We start from the raw sequence: 19262 nt of genomic DNA, 5'->3' as shown, positions 1-19262 counted from the left end.
TGTTTGATTTTATACCAATGTTATGCATCTGATGTTAGCCACCCTGAGCCCGACTTCGGCCAGGGAGGGAGGGATATAAATAAAAGGTTTTTTATCATTACTTATTATTATTCCTTTGTAAGAAAATATGAAATAACGTAAAACCATTTTTGCGGGGGGGGGGAATCAATGGGGGGGTTTAACAAGAAATTTTCTGCACCGGGTACCACCTGAACTTCCTATGCCTTGGGGGTGGGGTGACAAAAAATTTGTTGCCCCCGGGTACCAATTTACCTTGCTACACCCCTGGGTCTACTTCGAGGTGGGTTAGGGCTGATGGGAGTTGTAGTCTAAAATTATCAGAGGGCACTGGGTTGTGGATTAAGCCAATACAGTCAGAGTCAAGGGAGCACAGTCTCTCAGCCTGGACTTTTACTGTCAGGGCATGTCAGTCTTCTCTAGTAAGCATGCCATCTAACCCCACCCAGCTGCTTAAGGCCATTCTCTCCCTGGGTAAAGGGAGAGGGAGGGCTTGGGGGCATCCTGGCTCATGATAAATCACCCCCACTGCCCAGGAGAGGGCAGGCAAAATGTTTGGCTGGGCACGATCCACGGGTCCTGAGGCCAAACAACAGCAATAAGGGAGCCAGGAACAAAGAGGCACTCTAAACTGGGCAAAGAGCAGCCCCAGCCACCCAGCACAGAGCCTGGCGCTGCTCCAGGAGAGCTGAACAACAGCCGCCTCCACCGCCAACAGAGTCTGCTCCTACTGCTGCTACTGCTGCATCTCCAGCCTCACTGCAGCAAACGCTGTACAAACATTCTGAGCTGGTGCCAGCCCCCTCCTTGCCCCCACACATCATGTGCTGCCAGCAAAACAGGAGAGCCTCAAGGTCATCAAAACATCAACACCAAACTGGAAAAGGGCCCAGAGTGCAGCACCAGGAAACTTAGAAGCCGCCTTCGAAAGCAGGATATAAATAGATGCAATGAATAAAGCAAATCATCTTTTCGCCTGCTGGCCTCTGGGATAAAGCCCAGAAGAGTCACCTCCACAGACCTATCAACTCTGTGCAATGAAAAATTATTATAATAATTTATTATTTATATGCCACCTTTTACGCACTGCATTGTGGAACATCTTTAGGAAAAGGTTAATAATAATAATAATAATAATAATAATAATAATAATAATAATAATTTATTCCTACCCTGCCCATCTGCCTGAGTTTCCACAGCCACTCTGGGCGGCTTCCAACAGAAGGTTAAAAATACATTAAAACATCAGTCGTTAAAAACTTCCCTAAACAGGGCTGCCTTCAGATGTCTTCTAAATGTCATATAGTTGTTTATTTCTTTGACATCTGATGGGAGGGCATTCCACAGGGCGGGCACCACTACCGAGAAGGCCCTCTGCCTGGTTCCCTGTAACTTCGCTTCTTGCAGTGAGGGAACCGCCAGAAGGCCCTTGGTGCTGGACCTCAGTGGCTGGGTTGGACGGTGGGGGTGGAGACGCTCCTTCAGGTATACAGAACCGATGCTGTTTGGGGCTTTAAAGGTCAGCACCAACACTTTGAACTGTCCTTGGAAATGTACTGGGAGCCAATGAAGATCTCTCAGGACCGGTGTTATATGGTCTCGGCGGCCACTCCCAGTCACCAGTCTAGCTGCCGCATTCTGGATTAATTGCAGTTTCCGAGTCACCTTCAAGGGTAGCTCCACATAGAGCACATTGCAGTAGTCCAAGCGGGAGATAACTAGAGCATGGACCACTCTGGCAAGACAGTCTGTGGGTAGGTAGGGTCTCAGCCTGCGTACCAGATGGAGCTGATAGCTGCCCTGGACACAGAATTGACCTGTACCTCCATGGACAGCTGTGAATCAAAAATTACTCCCAGGCTGCACATCTGCTCCTTCAGGGGCACAGTTGGTCCATTCAGGACCAGGGAGTCCCCCAACCCGTCCCCCAAAAACAGTACTTCTGTACTTCAACCTCAACCCGTTAGCTGCCACCCATCCTCCAACCGCCTCCAGGCACTCACACAGGACCTTCTGCCTTCACTGGTTCTGATTTGAAAGAGAGGTAGAGCTGGGTATCATCCACATACTGATGAACACCCAGCCCAAACCCCCTGATGATCTCTCCCAGTGGCTTCATATAGATGTTGAAAAGCATGGAGAAAAGGGTGGAACCCTGAGGCACCCCACAAGTGAGAGCCCAGGGGTCTGAACACTCATCCACCACCACCACTTTCTGAACACGGCCCAGGAGGAAGGAGTGGAACCACTGCATAACAGTGCCCCCAGCTTCCCTAAACGGTCCAGAAGGATGTTATGGTTGATGGTATCAAAGGTCGCTGAGAGATCCAGCAGAACTAGGAAGCAGCTTTCACCTTTGTCCCTAGCCCGCCGGAGATCATCGACCAGTGCAACCAAGGCAGTTTCAGTCCCATGATGAAGCCTGAATCCCGAATGGAAGGGATCCAAATGGTCCGCATCCTCCCAGCACGCTTGGAGTTGTTCAGCAACCACCGGCTCCATCACCTTGCCCAAGAATGGAAGATTTGAGACTGGGTGATAGTTGGCCATATTGGCCAGGTCTAAAGATGTTTTTTTTTTAAGAAGCAGTTTAATGACCGCCTCTTTCAGCGGGTCTGGGAAGGCTCCCTCATAGAGGGAAGCATTCACCACCCCACAGAGCTCATTGCCCAGCCCTTCCCGACTTGCTTTTATTAGCCAGGATGGAGTAAACCCTACACAAATCTGAAGTGGGGTCCCTAAGGTGGCTGGATGGTGCCTTGTATGCCTCCTTTGGGCAACTCCTGCTTGACATGGGGGGGGGGGAGAATACCTCCTTCCCAGATCCAAGTTCAGCAGCCAACCAATGCTGTGAGAGGAACCAACCCCAAAGGGTCCCCAGAGACCCCCACTGGCATTTTCCTTGGCCTATATTAACAATGTAGGGGTCCTCTGGCCACACCCTTCTAAGCAGGATGAGTTTATAGCACAGATTTGGCTCTCCAGTGCTGAGTTTATCCTTAATGCTTCAAGACTCATTTTGTATATTTGATGTGTTTAATGTTTACTGCCAGCTGCCCAGAGAATGTTTAGGGGTTGGGTAGCCTAAAAATATACTCTAAATATATATATGTATATCAGCTGAGACATTTGGGATGGCAAGCCACACATACGCACACACAGAGCCTTTGCATCTGTGCAGCTAATCTGGCTACTGTAGAAGTTGAGGGAGAACTAGTCACAGGTTGGAAAGAATATGGCCGCTAAGCCATTAATAAGGCAAATTCCGGAGGAGGAGGCCTAAGTTGAACAAGGGAAAGAAAGTGGGGGTACAGGAGAGCTGGGGAGCATCTGTAGCCCTGCAGGTGTTGCTGGACTCAACTCCCAGGAGTCTGCTGGCTGCCAATGGTCAGAGATGATGAGGATTGGAGTTGGAATCCAAGGGCTTTGAGAGTCCTGCCCCTTCTCCAGCTCAGCAGGAAACAGGCAGGGAGGAGGGTAGGATAATGTCTCCTAGAGCATAATCCAGATTGCCCTCCCAGCTATTAACAGGGCCCTACTTGTTTAAAGTAAACCAATTGGTTAGGAATTTGCACAGAAACACAAAAAACTAAAACCAAACACTCATCCATGTGGCCCCTTTTATCTGGCCTCTCAAGATTTCAGGGAACACATTTCTAGGAAAAAGAAAATCAGTGCTCAGTTTCTTTCTGACCCCACCTGGCCTTAATTTGTTTCTTCTTGGACGTCACAGCATAGCATAGTATGGCATTTGCATAACCTGAATTATGGTGCAGCAGCTACAGCATAGAAAGGGCAAAGCAGCAGGGTGGGGGTGAAGGGCATGGATGTGTCACAGGACGGGGACTGGGGCCAAGGAAAGGCCTCAGGAGATGGCTGGAGTCCAATCTCTGTGTTGGACACTTTAATGAGCCGCTCCTTATTACAATGTGTTCTGATTCACAACAACAGAAATAACCTGTTAATAAAAGGGATTCCAAAAAACTGAGCTGGAGGGAAACCAGCATGCAAAGTGCAAAAGTTTACTCTCCGCTCCTCTTGGCCTCTCAGCCATGACCTCAAGACCCCAGCAGCTATATTCCCTATATCAGGCATCCCACACCACAGAAAAGCTTCCTCTCCCTGGTTACAATGGTCCTGCAAGATCTACCGATACAAACAACATCCTCCTCCTTCTAAAAATAAAAATAAAAAATCCTTATTTGTAGCCTGGATTAAAACTGCCATGTAACTATATATCAAGGTAGACCCCAGACACAGAAGAAACCAAAGAGAAATTAATTCAAAGCAATATGATTTGTGGCTATTATTGAACAACAATTTTGTCCGTAGGTCATTTTCTGTGCAGAATCTTTTGCTTTGGGGTGAGAGAAAGAGAGAGAGAGAGAGCAAAGTCACAGGGTTGGCACACGAAGAAATGAAAGGAGATCTTTATTCTCCTTCCCACTCACACCCTGTCCAAGAACTACAGAAACTCTTTGACCAAGTAAAAGACAGAAGCAAAACACAGAACAGACAAAAGGAAGGACTTCTTCACATGGCACATAGTTAAACTCTGGAACTCGCTCCCACAGGAGGCAGTGACAGCCACCAGGGGCAGATGCTGAAAGAGATGGAAAAGGCCCAGGATTCCTGGAACTGAAACCCAGTGACAAATCACATCCCAGGAGGTGGAACATGTCTCTCTCACTTTCTCTTTCAAAAAAGGGCTCCATGTTGTTGGCCCATCCAGATGCCCCAGGGAGCTGGCAAACAAGCATTTGGAATCTGTCATCCCTGCCTGGCATCCTGCTGCACATAAATGACTTTCAGTCTACAACACTGGCAGACCCACCACTGGGAAAAGCCTGTCCATTTGAAACTATGACTGGAAGCAAAGACTAGCCCAAAATATGACCAAGGTCCAATGCATGGGCAGCAGGAAGCTGAGCAGGAGATGAAGCCCCTCACCCCCCCCCCCAAAAAAAAACAACAACTCACAAGGCAGAGATTCCTTCCACATTTCTCTCCTCCAAAAGAAGTCCATGTTCCCAGAGGCTCTTCCACCTCCTTTCTTCCACCTTTTTGCTGCTTAAATGGAATACCAAGCAAAAGCTCTCTCTTCCTTCTCCCTCTCCCTCTCCAGAGCTGCAGAAGTTTCTTCTAGTCTTCTCCAGCATTATGAGTCAGTGGATCACTCTGCAAATGCAAAACTGGTTCCTGCTGCAGAATGCACACAGCCCAACACTGGAAAAACACACACTTCAGAGTGCTTCCCATTCTTTATACCAAGAACCCTGTGAGGTAGGCAAGTACTACAACCGTGTTGTAGAGGGGCCGAGGCTAGCCTAAGGCTGCTTGGCAACCCATAGCAGAGACAAGAGCTGAACCTGGGAGACCCTTATTGGTATCACTGTTCGCCTACCTTGGCTACACTAGCCCAGTCCATCTTCAACTTTAATCTGGAAATCATTGTAACCCTGAAAGGAACTGGGGGTAGTAATGTGAGAGGAAATCTCAGAACGAGGGGCTGAGAGGAAATCTCAGAACGAGGGGCAAGAATGCATCAATCCACATGCTCTTAGCTTTGTGGAACTCTCTTCCTCTGGAAGGGAAGCAGGACCCAACACCATTCAGTTTCCAATGTTTGTCAAAAATGTTTTCCCCACCAAGCTTTCCCAAATTGGTCACTTATATTTTTGTGCCTTTTAATTCTTGTTGGCTTCACAGTTTTCATTGTTTTGAGATTTGTATTATGTTTCATATTCTATTTTTGTACACCAGTGGAGTTTACAAATTCTGAAATAAAATAGATAAATGATAGTGCTGAAACAAACAGTTGCTCAGAGTTCTGTATTTTACATCCCTCAGCCAAGATACAGGGATAGGAGTGCACAACTGTCTGTGTACAGGCTATGTTTTTTCAATAGTCTGAGCAAAAGAACAGCCCACAACTCTGCAGTGGAATGGCAACAGGCCGTTGAGATCCTGAGGGGCTGCCCCGAGAATGGCATTGGGGGCAGCAAGCACACAACACATCCCTCCCTCCAAGAGCAAACTCAGGAAAGAGTGGAGAAAGAACAGCCACTGAGCAACAGGAGGAAAGAGCCCCCAAAAGTTCGCAGAAGTACATCAAATACTTTTTTTAGAAAGAATGAGGATCCAGCATGCTTAGTGGCAACCTATTTTTGAGTGCTAGTTAGAAAAGAAAACAAGGGGAGGATGGAACACCCTGGAGGTTATCTTGGCTGGTCCCTGTTAAGAGGCAGGAATGGACTGCAACAATTTGTTGCAGGGCCCACTTGTATATCATTAGATTCTAAAAGAGATGGCTTTTGGATGGCTCTAAAAGAGATTAGACAAATTCATGAAGGACAAGGCTACTAGCCATGATGGCTATACTCTGCCTCCAGTTGGGGGCAGCAATGCTTCCAAATACCATTTGCTGGAAACCACAGGAGGGGAGAGGGCTCTTGTGCTTGAATCCTGCTTCTGGGCTTCCCAATGAGGCATCTGGCTGGCCACTGGAAGGACAGGATGCTGGACTAGATGGGCCATAGGCCACATATGGCAGGTGCTTATGTTAAAAAAGCAGATAAAAATGGATTTGTTTTCCACATATTACCAACCAAAGGCAATGAAGAATTAGAAATGAATTTCCAAGTCAACTTCCAATCCTTACTTCTCAGGGAGTACCCATTAATTTATACACCTCAGCAGCAGGACTAAGTGAGGGAGAAGAGGACGCATTCACACATACAAGACCTAACCCAATTTAGAGTCCAACATGCCTCCTTGAATGACATGCACTGGTTTTTATTTATTCACATATCCACAAAGACCATGAAGCACCAGCCCAGCCCCCCCACCAGCAGCATGGTGACATGGATGCCATAGATGAGCAGTTCGTTGAAGAGGCTAAAGTCCACACGCCTCCTTCCCAGCAACAGCAGGATGATGGAGAGTTTGTACTGGAAACGGAGAAAGACCCGGATGCTGAGGTACTGGAGGCAAAACAAGACAGACAGCACCACCCACAGGATGGAGGTAAACAGGCTGCAGCTGAAGTACAGCAAGAAACGGATGAAGCCGTACATCCACCGGGACTTCAGGTAGATGTCAAAGTTGTTGTACTTGGTGCGCACCAAGTGGGTGGTCCTGACCGGCCCACAGGCAGAGTGCAGGCATGTTGTGTGGGGGCCATGGAAAGAGCGGACCCGCCGCGGGATGGGGATGACAGGCATCAGGCACCACCCCACCTTCTACAGAGCCAGAGAGCAGGGATTGCATGGGAGGACCCAGGCAGCATCCGTGAAGGTGAAGGTGGAGATGGAGGGGAAGACCGGCGACCCAGGAGCACAAACACTTGCCGGGATGGAGGCTGCCTGCAGGAAGGAACAGAAGGAGAGTCAGGCTGAGAAAAAACCTGAGAGGGCAAGGAGGACCATGGGGAGGGCTGGAAGGCTGGCTCCAAACCAGGGCCCATCTGCACCCATGCTGGCCAAAAGGCTGCTTCCCAGACAGCAGCCAAAAGCAGAGTCACTCAGAGCCACCTGTCACACAGTGCAAACTATAGCCTGCTCCCACAGGAGGCCAACTTGGATGAATTATAAAGAGAAGACAAAGTCATGAAGGAGAAACAGGCTATCAATGGCTACTGGTCACAATGGCAATGTTCTCCCTCTGCTGTCAGAGGCAGTATGCCTCTGAGTACCAGTTGCTGGGAATTGCAAGTGGGGAGAGTGCTGTTGCACTCAGGTTCTACTTGCAGGTTTCTCTTTGGGGCATCTGGTTGGCCACTATGAGACTATGATGCTGGATTAGATGGACCACCTTTGGTCTGGTTGTGCAGGCCACTCATATGTAAAGTCAACTTGGCCTAGCCCATGAATGCTCCAAAACATTTCCAGATTGTAACTGGTCAACTCACTCTAAGATTTTCCTAGCCAATTGCCAAGCCTGGAAAATTACTGATGGAACAAGTGCAAGAGAACAACTATTGGAGGGAATTCTATGGAGATTTTAATACATTAGGAAGAGGATCGCAGATGAACAGCTTACGCAAAATTCTCACACATAAGTAGGTTAAAAACTGACGGATGGTGAATCCTAAACCACTGGCTGAGCTGCTGCAAAGTCAAAGAAAATTCAGCAACTAGACTAGAATGTCAGCAATAAAATGCCAAAAAACAGTTTAGCTTTGCTAAGGAAGGAGGTTGGTTTGGATGTCGGAAAGCCAGGGAGTGTATGACCAGAAAATGAGCTCTATCCGGGTGATTAAAAAAAGGGAAGGTGGACAGACAGGCTGGTCAAGAACTGGGATGGTTTCTTCTGTAATAGGTGGATTCTAAAAGGCCATTCTACATATGACATGTTGTCATAGGCACAGGGAAAAGTCCACATACAATACACCATCACATATGTAAAATGTACTGTACATTCATTTGCATCTGGAAGGACCCTTTCAGAGAGGCTACCTATAACATTTCCCCTGTATTTGTAATGTTTTAAACACACAGTACTTCACGCTATTGAGGGCTTGATTTTGTGATCAATCTATCCTGCCTAACACCCCCGCAACGAATCTCACCCACTAGATCTCCAGATAGCTGATGAGAGCACAGGGGATTCATTACAGAAGACACATTTATTACTCACTACACTGCAGCAATGAGTCCAGATCACTGTCTACTTGCCATGCATAGCTCCATTCTGACAACAGTGCCCCAAGGAAAGTAACTGAAAAACGTTAACCATGAGATAAATTTGCACAAACACACAATGTGTTGTTAAACTCTATGATGCAACAGCAATTTGTATTATGAATACAAATACAAGATTAAAGCCCAGTCAGTGGTAGATTCTGATTGCACTTCTGTCCTGCAAAAGTATATTTGCTTCCAATGACACTGTCAAGTATCTGCATATGTCTCTTGATCCAAGAAAGGGAAAATGAATTATTCCTCTGCTGAGCCAGGTGAACCTCCTCAGTTCATTAAAAATCACTGAAATAGCATCTTTGTTCTTAAAGCATATGGCATCCTTTCTTCCAGATACCACAGCTGAGCACAACCATTTCTTAAACTACTTTGCCTCCACAGCATAGCCCCTAGCTGCCACTTACAATATGGAACACAGTCACCAATTTAAAATCTCTGCCAATACCTTGTATGTGGAGATGAACAAGAAGTGGATTTGGGGAGCTTACTACCATCATGCTCGATGACCTCTCATGAAGGTCACTAACACTCTTTTGCCACTTGCGCACTACAGCTTCAGATCAAGAATCCAGCTCAGATTTCCCACTCAGGCAAACTGTGATTTATTCCGCACAAATAAATCCCAGGAAGCAAATAGGACCCCTACTCAAGAGGCATGTCTGCAAATAAACAATGAATGCACAAATGAGTGAATCTTGTCTGCATCTTATTTCTCACTAGGCAACTTTTCTGCCATGATGTAGCAATCTCTTTTACTCAGATGTGGGTTTATTGATAAGCAGTGCTTTTCACCTAGAGAAAAAAGTGCTGGTACTCACCATGTTGTTACAGTAAGTGCCACACTTTTAACCAATGCTTTTTTTTCTAGGGAGGGGGAAAGTGCTGGTACTGCATACCCTTGAGTACCCCCAGAAAAAACACTGTATATTCCTACAAAGGTCTTCCATCTCAATTTACCAGTATAACATTAAAGATGTCTCTTGCTTCCCTGTCAACTATCACACATAGTAAAGTGGCCAATACAGGGTCATACCATTGACCCATCTTGCCCACCTGCATGGACTGGCAGCAGTTCTCCAGGGCTTCAGGCAGGATTCCAGCCCTACCTGGAGGAGATGCTACCTTCCGCAGACCATGCTCTATCACTAACCAAACCAGAGATCCTTCCTGCCACCCTCTGCAGGGCCTTTCGTAAGCCCCACATTCACAGGGGCAAACAAGGCAAAGGAGGGAAACTCAGCAACAGCAGGAGCATGGCTGGTGCTCTGGTGACCCCATGGACGGTGCACTGGGAAGCTGTCCCACAGAGCAGCTCAGTCATCAGCAGTCGCCAGGCAGGGGTATTTTTTGCAGTGCAAAAGCAGGCGGCCTCAATTCTTCCAGGCTGCCCAAAGGGCCGGCCATCCATTCACCTGTTTGTTTGTTTGTTTGTTTGTCTGCGAGGGGGTGAGAGGGGCGGCGAATGGGGTGGGGCAGGCAGAAGCCGGGCCAGCCCCAACGAATCCGCCCAGCCTACCTCGCAGGGCTGTTGTGGGGATTATAACAACGGGGAGGAGGGCAGCGGGTCCACGTGCAGCGCCCTGAACTCCCTCAAGGGGCTGAAGAACCATCGCCGTCGGAACTTCCAGAAGCCCTTTGCCCTTCCCAACCCCTCCAGGCATTATTGGGGCTCTCCCGCCTCACACTCACCCGCGGGACATTCCATGGACTCACCGGGGGCCAGCGGAGGCGGCGGAGACTATCCATGGCTAGCGAGGGACGGGAAGGAGGGAGGGACGGGCGGCGGCGGCACCACGACTGAGCTGTCTCTCTTGTCCCTTCAGCTTTCCTGCCTTCCTTCCTTTGGGCCAGCGGCGAGGAAAGAGCCGCGCGGGCCGATGGCATCATCGCAGGGCGCCAATCCGCCGCGGCCTCCAAGGCGGAAGTGCGAACCGGGAAGCGGTTACCTAGCAACGGAGAGGAAAGTCCGAGGCCTGCTGGGCCCTTGGGGTACATTCAATGACATGCATTAAAGTGGCTTCATATTGCTTTAAAGCCAGTCGTGGCTCTGCACCTCCCCCCCCCAAAAAAATACGAAAAGAATACTGGGAAATGTAGTTTGTGTATGGTACTGGAGATGGGTACGAGGCTCTACAGTAACAGTTCCCGGAGTTCCTTGCGAAAAGGGATTGATTGCTAAACCGCTGTGCAAACTGCAGCTCACAGATCCCAGGATTCTTGGAACGGGAGGGGGGGGGAGCCAGGGCTCTTTAAAGTGGCCTCATAGCGCTTTCGGTGCATAGTGTGAACATACAATTGATTTACTTTTTCCTACCTGAAAAGGGAAAGCTGGAAAAATGAAAGGCAGGACGGGGTTGGGAAATCAACCATTATTTTGTTAAAACAAAATCGAAAATTCTTTCTAGTAGCACCTTAGAGACCAACTGAGTTTGTTCCTGGTATGAGCTTTCGTGTGCATGCACACTTCTTCAGATACTTTATTATTTTGTTATGCTGTTAACTGTGGCACTGGATTTTTATTTCAATCTCCCACATAAATTTTACCCCACACCTTCAGCCTGCAAAGGCAGCTAACACAAAGGAATAAAAACAATATGGGATAAAATCAGTTGCTGATAATATGTGGCTTCCCGCACTACCGGGGATATTTTGCTTGCCCTGCAAATATCCTGGGAACCACCCTTAGCCTTGCAAAAGCACTTGAGGGTGCAGAACAGGGCATTCAGGAGATTGTTTGGTCCCCAGGCCTGAGATTCCCCATCCCCACCCCTGCTAGAGAAGTTAGTTTATCATTGAGTTTAATAGCCTACATATTTATTAATATATAGTAGTACACATGTACATAATGAAATAATTGAGACCAGGGCTGGCCCATGGCCATCTAGTAATAAATTGCCATGGTGGGCAAACGCCCACTTCTGGAGCCAATCATCTGTATCAATGAAATTCTCTTTCCTGCCATGAATGGATAACACACACACAGCAACTGCTGCATTCTCATGGCATGAAGTCATCACCAGGGAGGTTTTCGCCTGCATTCATGTTTATAAAAAATGAAATGAAGGCTGTAATTAGCCCAAATAGCTACCTGAACTTGCTTTCATATGCTCAAGGAACCTCTTCAAGCAGTACCCACCACACTGCAAAAAAGAATTGTAGATTATACCGGTATATCGAATTACCTTTACTGAAGCTAATGCTGAATTTATATAAGCAGAGGTGCTGTGCTTTTTGCTACCTGTGACAAGGGAGCTGCGGTGCCCCCAGGGTCCTTGTGGCTCTACTAATTTTAGTAGTGACAAAACTCACCTTCTTGTTGATTGAAGAGTGTAAGCATTGACAAGGTGGAAGAGGTGAGTCTCACTGCAATAAGTGTAACCCATTTGTCCAAACTGGAGCATCCTGAAGTTGAGGCTCCAGTACTTTGGCCACCTCATGAGAAGAGAAGACTCCCTGGAAAAGACCCTGATGTTGGGAAAGATGGAGGGCACAAGGAGAAGGGGACGACAGAGGATGAGATGGTTGGACAGTGTTCTCGAAGCTACTAACATGAGTTTGGCCAAACTGCGAGAGGCAGTGAAGGATAGGCGTGCCTGGCGTGCTCTGGTCCATGGGGTCACGAAGAGTCGGACACGACTGAACGACTGAACAACAACAACAACAACATTTGTCCAAATCAAAGTTGCTGGCAAGGAGCAGGGTGTTTGATGGTCACCTGGGAAGACAAACACACATATTTGTTTGTCACTTGTTGCCATATAAATGCTAACTTTTCCAAACTTTTAATAAATTGTATGCATTCCTAAAGATTTATAGCACCGCTGAAGAGCTCCAAATATTATTTTCAATATATTTGTCACTTTGTCACTAGAACAACACCGAGGAGGCAAAAACCTGGTCTTCAAAATAAATTATAAATATATGCATCTTAAAAGAGTTTATTTTGGTCATTAATAGTTGATGGGGGACCCTCCTGTGAAGATTTAAAAGTTAAATTATGCAAAATCAAAATTAAACCTTATAATAGTTTATCAAACATGCATTAAACTGTCATGTTCAAATAAATCCTCTCAATTAAATCACTTCAGATTATGATTGCATTTACTAATTTAATCAACAGTAAGAATAAACTGGATCACCAGGAGTGATGAATTACAAGAGGGTTCAACACTAAGAGGCGGAAGGGAAAGAGCAGGTAGGAACAACTTGCAGTGAGAAATGCTGGACAGCATAATGTGCAAACCTTTCCAAAAGGTGGCAGCTTAGCAGCAACAAAATCCACGCAGCTGGAATATTCATAAGAGCAGCATTGCTTAGCAAAACAACCACAGAATAGCAGGAAAGGGGCTTCTGGACACCTGAGCCCAAACAAGGGTGAGATAGGAGAGGAGAGAGTGAACCTCTGATAACTCAGGATTTTGTCACCAGTTATGCCAACTCTAGGGACGTGGGTGGCGCTGTGGTCTAAACCACTGAGCCTAGGGCTTGCCGATCAGAAGGTTGGCAGTTCGAATCCCCACTAAGGGGTGAGCTCCCGTTGCTTGGTCCCTGCTCCTGCCAACCTAGCAGTTTGAAAGCACGTCAAAGTGCAAGTAGATAAATAAGTACCGCTCTGGCAGGAAGGTAAACAGTGTTTCCGTGCACTGCTCTGGTTCTCCAGAAGCAGCTTAGTCATGCTGGCCACATGACCCGGAAGCTGTCTGCGGACAAACGCTGGCTCCCTCGGCCTATAGAGTGAGATGAGTGCACAACCCCACTCATCCGCGACTGGACATAATGGTCAGGGGTACCTTTACCTTTACCTTTTATGCCAACTCTACATCTTCAAAACACGAGTTCTAAATTTAATTGGGAGAGTAGTACTTCCCTCACTGCCATGGGCCTTAGGAAAAGGCAAACATCCCATGCACACCTATTTGCCACTTGGATGTGTGGGGAGGGGGAGGTTGGAGAGTTAGAATCCCCAGGGACAACTATCAGTCTCAATGATGTTTATGTGTTTTCCCGCTCCCTGTATTCTCACAACAGCCCTGTGAGGTAGGTTAGGCCAGGAGATGGTCAGTCCTGTTCCAGTTGGTACAATGTGTGCGGAGGCACCAAGCCAAATTACAAAACAACTGTCTAAACTGTAAAGTCAGAGTCAAAACAGAATCAGGCACAAGCAATCTCAGTCCAAAATATGACCCTGGAGCAGCATTAGAAGACAGCAGTCCAGACACAAAGAGGATCTATTCTGAGCAAGGTCCAACAAAAGGCCCTCTTCCACCTATAGGTAGCTAGAAACTAATGGTGCTCTAGCAACTGGGATGCTCAAAATAAGGATTAATATAACCTGGCCTTCCACACCCACACCTGCTTGCAGCTGCTGGTGTTCTGAGAGCCCTTACTGTTGAAGAGCCTTTTATTCCTGAGTTGCATGACTTGGAACCCTCAGCTATGCACTTCATTGGACCTCAGGTTTTAGTTGACTTATGGGACAAAGCAGAACTATTTTCAAAACAGCTTTTAAAGTTAGTGGCAGACATACATTTTGGGGATCCTGTTATGGGAGGGGCCTTTTGCAACCAGTAACAAGGTCTGGGTAACCACCGTTATCTTCTTCAATGGGGTTGTTCCACAACAGATCACTTATATATATATATAAAAGTACTACCGCTATATGTCCATTTAAAAAAAATTATAATTTACTGGATTATGTCACATGTCAAAGTCATCAATGTGAATAAAAAATTCCTATGTCTTATTGTTTTTCAGGCATGTGACTCAAATTTGGTCTACCAGACCCAATTTTTTAAAGCAATGTGGACTAAGGTCACCTCTGGGGGCCCTCCAGGATTAGGGGCCCGGAAGCTTAAGCTTCATTAGTTTCATAGTATAGCTTCCCCTGTTTAAAGTAAGGTCCGTTCTTTGTGCCAACCCCATAAAACCTTCCCTGGAGCTCTTTCGGAGGAATTCTTTGTTGGGAGTGCTTCTGATGTTTGGCCATTAGGAGGAGCCCTTAGCAAGAAGATAGTTCCTTCCAATAGGGTTGCTAAAAGGAAAAGAATTAAATTTCCTCCTAAAAGGTGGGGATCTACCCTCACATTATTTTTAAATGGTGTGAGGTCATTCTTACCAACTTGTAATTACTCAAGCGATGAGCACCTCAAAGTGCAGAGAAAGAGGAAACAAAAATGATCAAGAAGCTAGGGAGCAATACCCTAATGGGTCTTTTTAATTTAGAAAAAAATATGCTTAAGTGGGGACAAGATAGAAGTGTATGAATGATAAGGACAGAGAAGTTTTTCTCCTCTCATAACACTGAAAATCTGTGGACGTCCAATGAAGCTTAATGTTGGAAAATTTAGGACAGAAAGGGGTGGGGAGGAGTCATTCACGCAGCACATAATTTAAACTGTGGAACTCGCTCCCACGGAGGCAGTGATGACCATGAACCTGGATGGCTTTAAAAGAGGATTAGATAAATTCATGGAGGAAAAAGAGCTGTCAATGGCTACTAATGACCATGGCTATGGTCTGCCTCCAAAGTTGGATTCTGTTTTGTTTCTGAATATCAGTTGATGGAAGCCATTGAGGAGTGCACTTGTGCTAAGGTCCTGTTGGTGGGTTTCCAACTGAGGGCATATGAGTAGCCACTGTGATAAATGGATATTCGGCTAGATGGGTCATTGGCCTGATCCTGCAGGGCTCTTATTGTGTTCTTATGTGTGACTTGGTTGGCGGAAGACTTCTTCCTGGTGATTGTGCCATGTGGTGATTGGAGCTTTCCCTATGTGGCCTTGTTGGTACACAGTGTCCTTCCTCTCTGTTAGGTGGCACAGGCGTGGCCAGGGACCCTGAGAAAATTGCTATTGTTTATTCCCTTCTCTTTCCACATTTGCCTGATGAGATGGAGTCCACAAAAGCTTCAGACACAGTGATGGATTTGTGAGACACTTTTGTAGTCTTTCCATAACTATTCTTGTGCTTTCTGCTTTGCTCCTGAGAGCACTATGGACTGTGAAGATGCCACGATGAGGCAAGGGAGGCACCAATGTCACAACACACACACATCCTTACCCCAGCAGTTGCCCAGCTCAAAATGAGAAATAATAATTCTCTTTTAATAGAATTTCTTCAGAAAGTAAGATCAATTACCAGCTTTAATAATGCTCCCAATGTCTTTAATCAAAGCTTTTAATTAAAACCACAAGAGTGACTGGCACTGCTTCAGCAACCAAACCCCTCACCTTCCCCAGGGGAATTTGTGACTCTTTGGGGTAATTTACACAGGCCAGCTCAGTTAAAGGAGTTACAATACTAGAAAACAGGTTAAAACTTGCACCAGCTTTCCAAGCATCTGGAAAGGCTTATCTAAACAGGAATGTTTTTAGCAGACGACAAAAAGAGTACAGCAAAGGTACCTGCTTTGGCAGGGGGTTCCAAAGTGTATGTGCAGCTACACTAAACGATGGGAGAAGGAAAGGGGTTGTGCCAGGGGCTTGAAGGGTCCTTTTTCTGCATTAGTACAGGAAGCCTCCACCAGACACTAAGAAATCAGAAAAAATAAAACTGGATTTCCAAGGAGAGACATCTGCCAAGTGGCCTTGGTGCCTCCGTGCCCCTCTTTTAGTCTTGTTTGGCATACAATATGCCCGCAGGGCAGGGTGGGGGGGCCACCCTCGCTTTCTTAAGAAGATCAGGCGTCTTTATGTAACCCATTTTTCCTTAACACTAAGTTAAGTCCTTTGTCAGGATTACAGGCTTCAGAAACATCTGTGTGGGCTTGGGGACCACATATATGTCCAGAGAGTGGCAGGAAAGAATGGCAAATATTAACCTTCTAAGTGAGACATTTAAAAACAACAACAACAACACCCAACCTAGAAGATCCATATGCATTTTTGGGATGTAGCTAGTAATGGTTAGAGCATTGGACTAAGACCTGGAAGAAACCAAGGTTCAAATCCCCACATACACACTCAGCCACGAAGCTCACTGCCTCTCAGCCTAACCTACTTCACTGGGTTGTCATAGGAATTAAATGAGGAGAGAGGTAGAACCATGTATGCCACCTTGTGCTTCTCAGAGAAAAGGGTGAGATCATAAAGTAATAGAGTCATATGGTCATAGAACTGTAGGGCTGGAATAAGATGGAATGATCTTTAAAGGTTTGCTTATTAATATCCTGCAGAAATGCTCAAAACGTATTGCCTCCATCAGAGTAATATAAGAAATATGTACATGAAATCAGTGCATGTACATAAGTGCATTAATACCCACCCACAAGCACAGAAACATAAACTCACACGTGAGTTCACAAACAAAAAAAGTGGCCTTTAGGTCAGTGTGCTAGCTGTCAAATGGGCCAGGCAGTAGAGGCGCTATGCCAAATGCCCTAACCATTGGTTTTCAGCCAGTAAGCCATGGCATCCTGGGGTGACTCGAGGAGCACGGGGGGGGGGGTGCTGTCTTTTCATTAACTTGCAGCCAATATCTTCCCAAAATAAAACAGCGACAAGAAAGTGGGGAAACACTTTTTCCATGACTGTTTATTTTCTTAAAATCTCTCTCCCCCACCAAACAAAAATCCTCCCCAGCTTCAGTAACTAACAGTTCCTTATTTTTACACAGAGGGCTTGAGAAATGCAAGAAAATAGCAAAGTAGCTTGATGATGTGTGTGCCCTGATGTGTGTGTGCTCTATAAGGAGGGATTTACAAACAACCCTGAAAGTGAGGAGTGTCTTCTGTGTTTCTCTCTCCTTCTACCCTCAACACTCCACACACAGGGGCGTAGTACGGTAAATTGGTACCCGGGGGCAAAAAAAAATTGTCAACCCCCCCCCCCCCCAGGCATGGGAAGGTCAGGTGGTACCCAGTGCGGAAAATTTCTTGTCAACCACCACCCCCCCCCCCGCAAAAAATGGTTTACATTATTTCATTTTTTCTTACAAAGGAATAATAACAAGTAATGATAATAATAAACTTTTATTTATATCCCACCCTCCCCGGCCGAAGTCGGGCTCAGGGTGGCTAACATCAGATACATAACTTTGGTATAAAATCAAACAATAATTATAGTACCTCCTAAAAACATCTCAAAATCAAATTAAAGTCTAATTAGATGGCTTCCCACAGGGTTAGGGTTGGGAACAGTAAAGTATTCTCTGAACTGAAATTACAGCCTTTATGACATAGGAAAGCAGCCAAGTGAATAGCTATTTTGGTGGAGGAGGGTCAAGATATTAACCAATATGCATGGAATTTCATATATAGCTATATAATCCCTAATATAGTAAGATAAGACCTTGGGAGCAGGCATTAAAAAAAAAATTCAAAAAAAAAAATTCAAAAAAAAAATCCCTTCATGATTTGTCACCCCCTCCATTATGGAACCCGGGGCGGATCACCCCCCGCCCCCCCCTTTGCTACACCCCTGTCCACACACACCCCTTTTTCTCTTCCTCTTCCCACAGGCAACCCAACTCCTTCTTAACAGTCACCCAGCTTTATGGGGACAAGGAGAATGTTACCGGAAAGTACCATGTCTGCCTTTGTATCCAGTGCTGTGTGTTTCTTGCTTTCCTTCACCGCAGTAACAAAATATTTCTGCTTCTGATCTTCATATTGTTTTGCCCTCTCCATCCCCGCCCCATCATGTGCACATTAATTTTGGGGAAGGTAGGCTGGGGCTGCCATGTGGAGTGTGTCAGCTCAGCCCTGCAGAGCAGTGGTGTTGCTTGGGTTCCCAGCAACACATGCACTCCACGAGCACCAAAAATTGTGCTGAAAAGGGGCAAGGCAGAATGGGGAAATCCCCACTTAGCTTGTCCTGTAACAGAACCCCAGTGTAAGTGGCTTCCACAAAGGAACCGCAGAAAGGATGTGGCTGGTAAAGGGAGCTGTGGACTCAAAAAGGTTGGAAACCACTGCCCTAAACTGATCATATTTGTTGATAATTAAAAGTGCATGCCTTCCAGAAATAATCAATATACAAACCTTGCTCTGTGTTTTATGAATGTAAATGTCAAAATTATGAATGAAATAGTATATTTATGAATGGAACTCAACAACCAAAAGTCACAATATTGTACATAGGGTGAACTGTGGTGGCTCAGGCAATGGTGTTTGACCCATCTTTAACCCTCCATCATGTTCCTGACCTGCCGGCATGTAGCCAGGAACTTCCTTGGGAAATGTCAAATCCCACACAGGTTGCACAGTTCTTAGAAGCTCTTTATACTTTCAGCTAGTTTCATCTCTCCCCAGTGAGCTGTGGTAGAATGTGGGCACATTTTGGGACCATGGCCTTTGGCATGACAGCTCTCCCACCTGATACCATCTGGATTCCATCCCTCCTATTTGCACCTATAGCCTTCTGGGGTGGCTTGTGTCCCGGTCCCTCTCTTCCCACTGCCTTCACTGAAAAGTGTTTCCCTGGCAATCCTCTTGCCTCTTACAAGCTAAGGAAACAAGGGCCGCCTTCTTTGAATGCTTGCTCCCTTTGCAGTGTCAGTGTGGCCAATCCAATGATAGTGCAGGGAAAAGAATGGTCCCCTTGCTTC

General features: G+C 46.3%; 2 protein-coding genes across 2 annotated transcripts in view; both read right to left on the bottom strand.

Annotated features, from left to right (window-relative positions):
* The window catches only part of NACC2 (NACC family member 2), a 55029-nt gene extending 44521 nt beyond the window's left edge, over nt 1-10508 (bottom strand). The window contains exon 1 of the mRNA XM_033138372.1: nt 10431-10508. The gene's annotated coding sequence lies outside the window, so the exon portion shown is untranslated. The remainder of the gene's footprint in view (nt 1-10430) is intronic.
* Nucleotides 6768-10511, bottom strand: TMEM250 (transmembrane protein 250). Its single transcript, XM_033138375.1, has 2 exons — nt 10431-10511; nt 6768-7382 (listed from the first exon to the last, which is right to left on the bottom strand). Exon 2 carries the CDS (start codon nt 7239-7241, stop codon nt 6822-6824), a length of 420 nt encoding a protein of 139 aa, XP_032994266.1. The 5' UTR covers nt 7242-7382; nt 10431-10511; the 3' UTR covers nt 6768-6821.
* Between the last annotated feature and the right edge of the window lie 8751 nt (nt 10512-19262).

The sequence above is a fragment of the Lacerta agilis genome, chromosome Z (genome assembly GCF_009819535.1).
Source record: "Lacerta agilis isolate rLacAgi1 chromosome Z, rLacAgi1.pri, whole genome shotgun sequence".
Taxonomy (NCBI): Eukaryota; Metazoa; Chordata; class Lepidosauria; order Squamata; family Lacertidae; genus Lacerta; species Lacerta agilis.
This window is presented reverse-complemented; position numbering and strand designations above follow the sequence as displayed.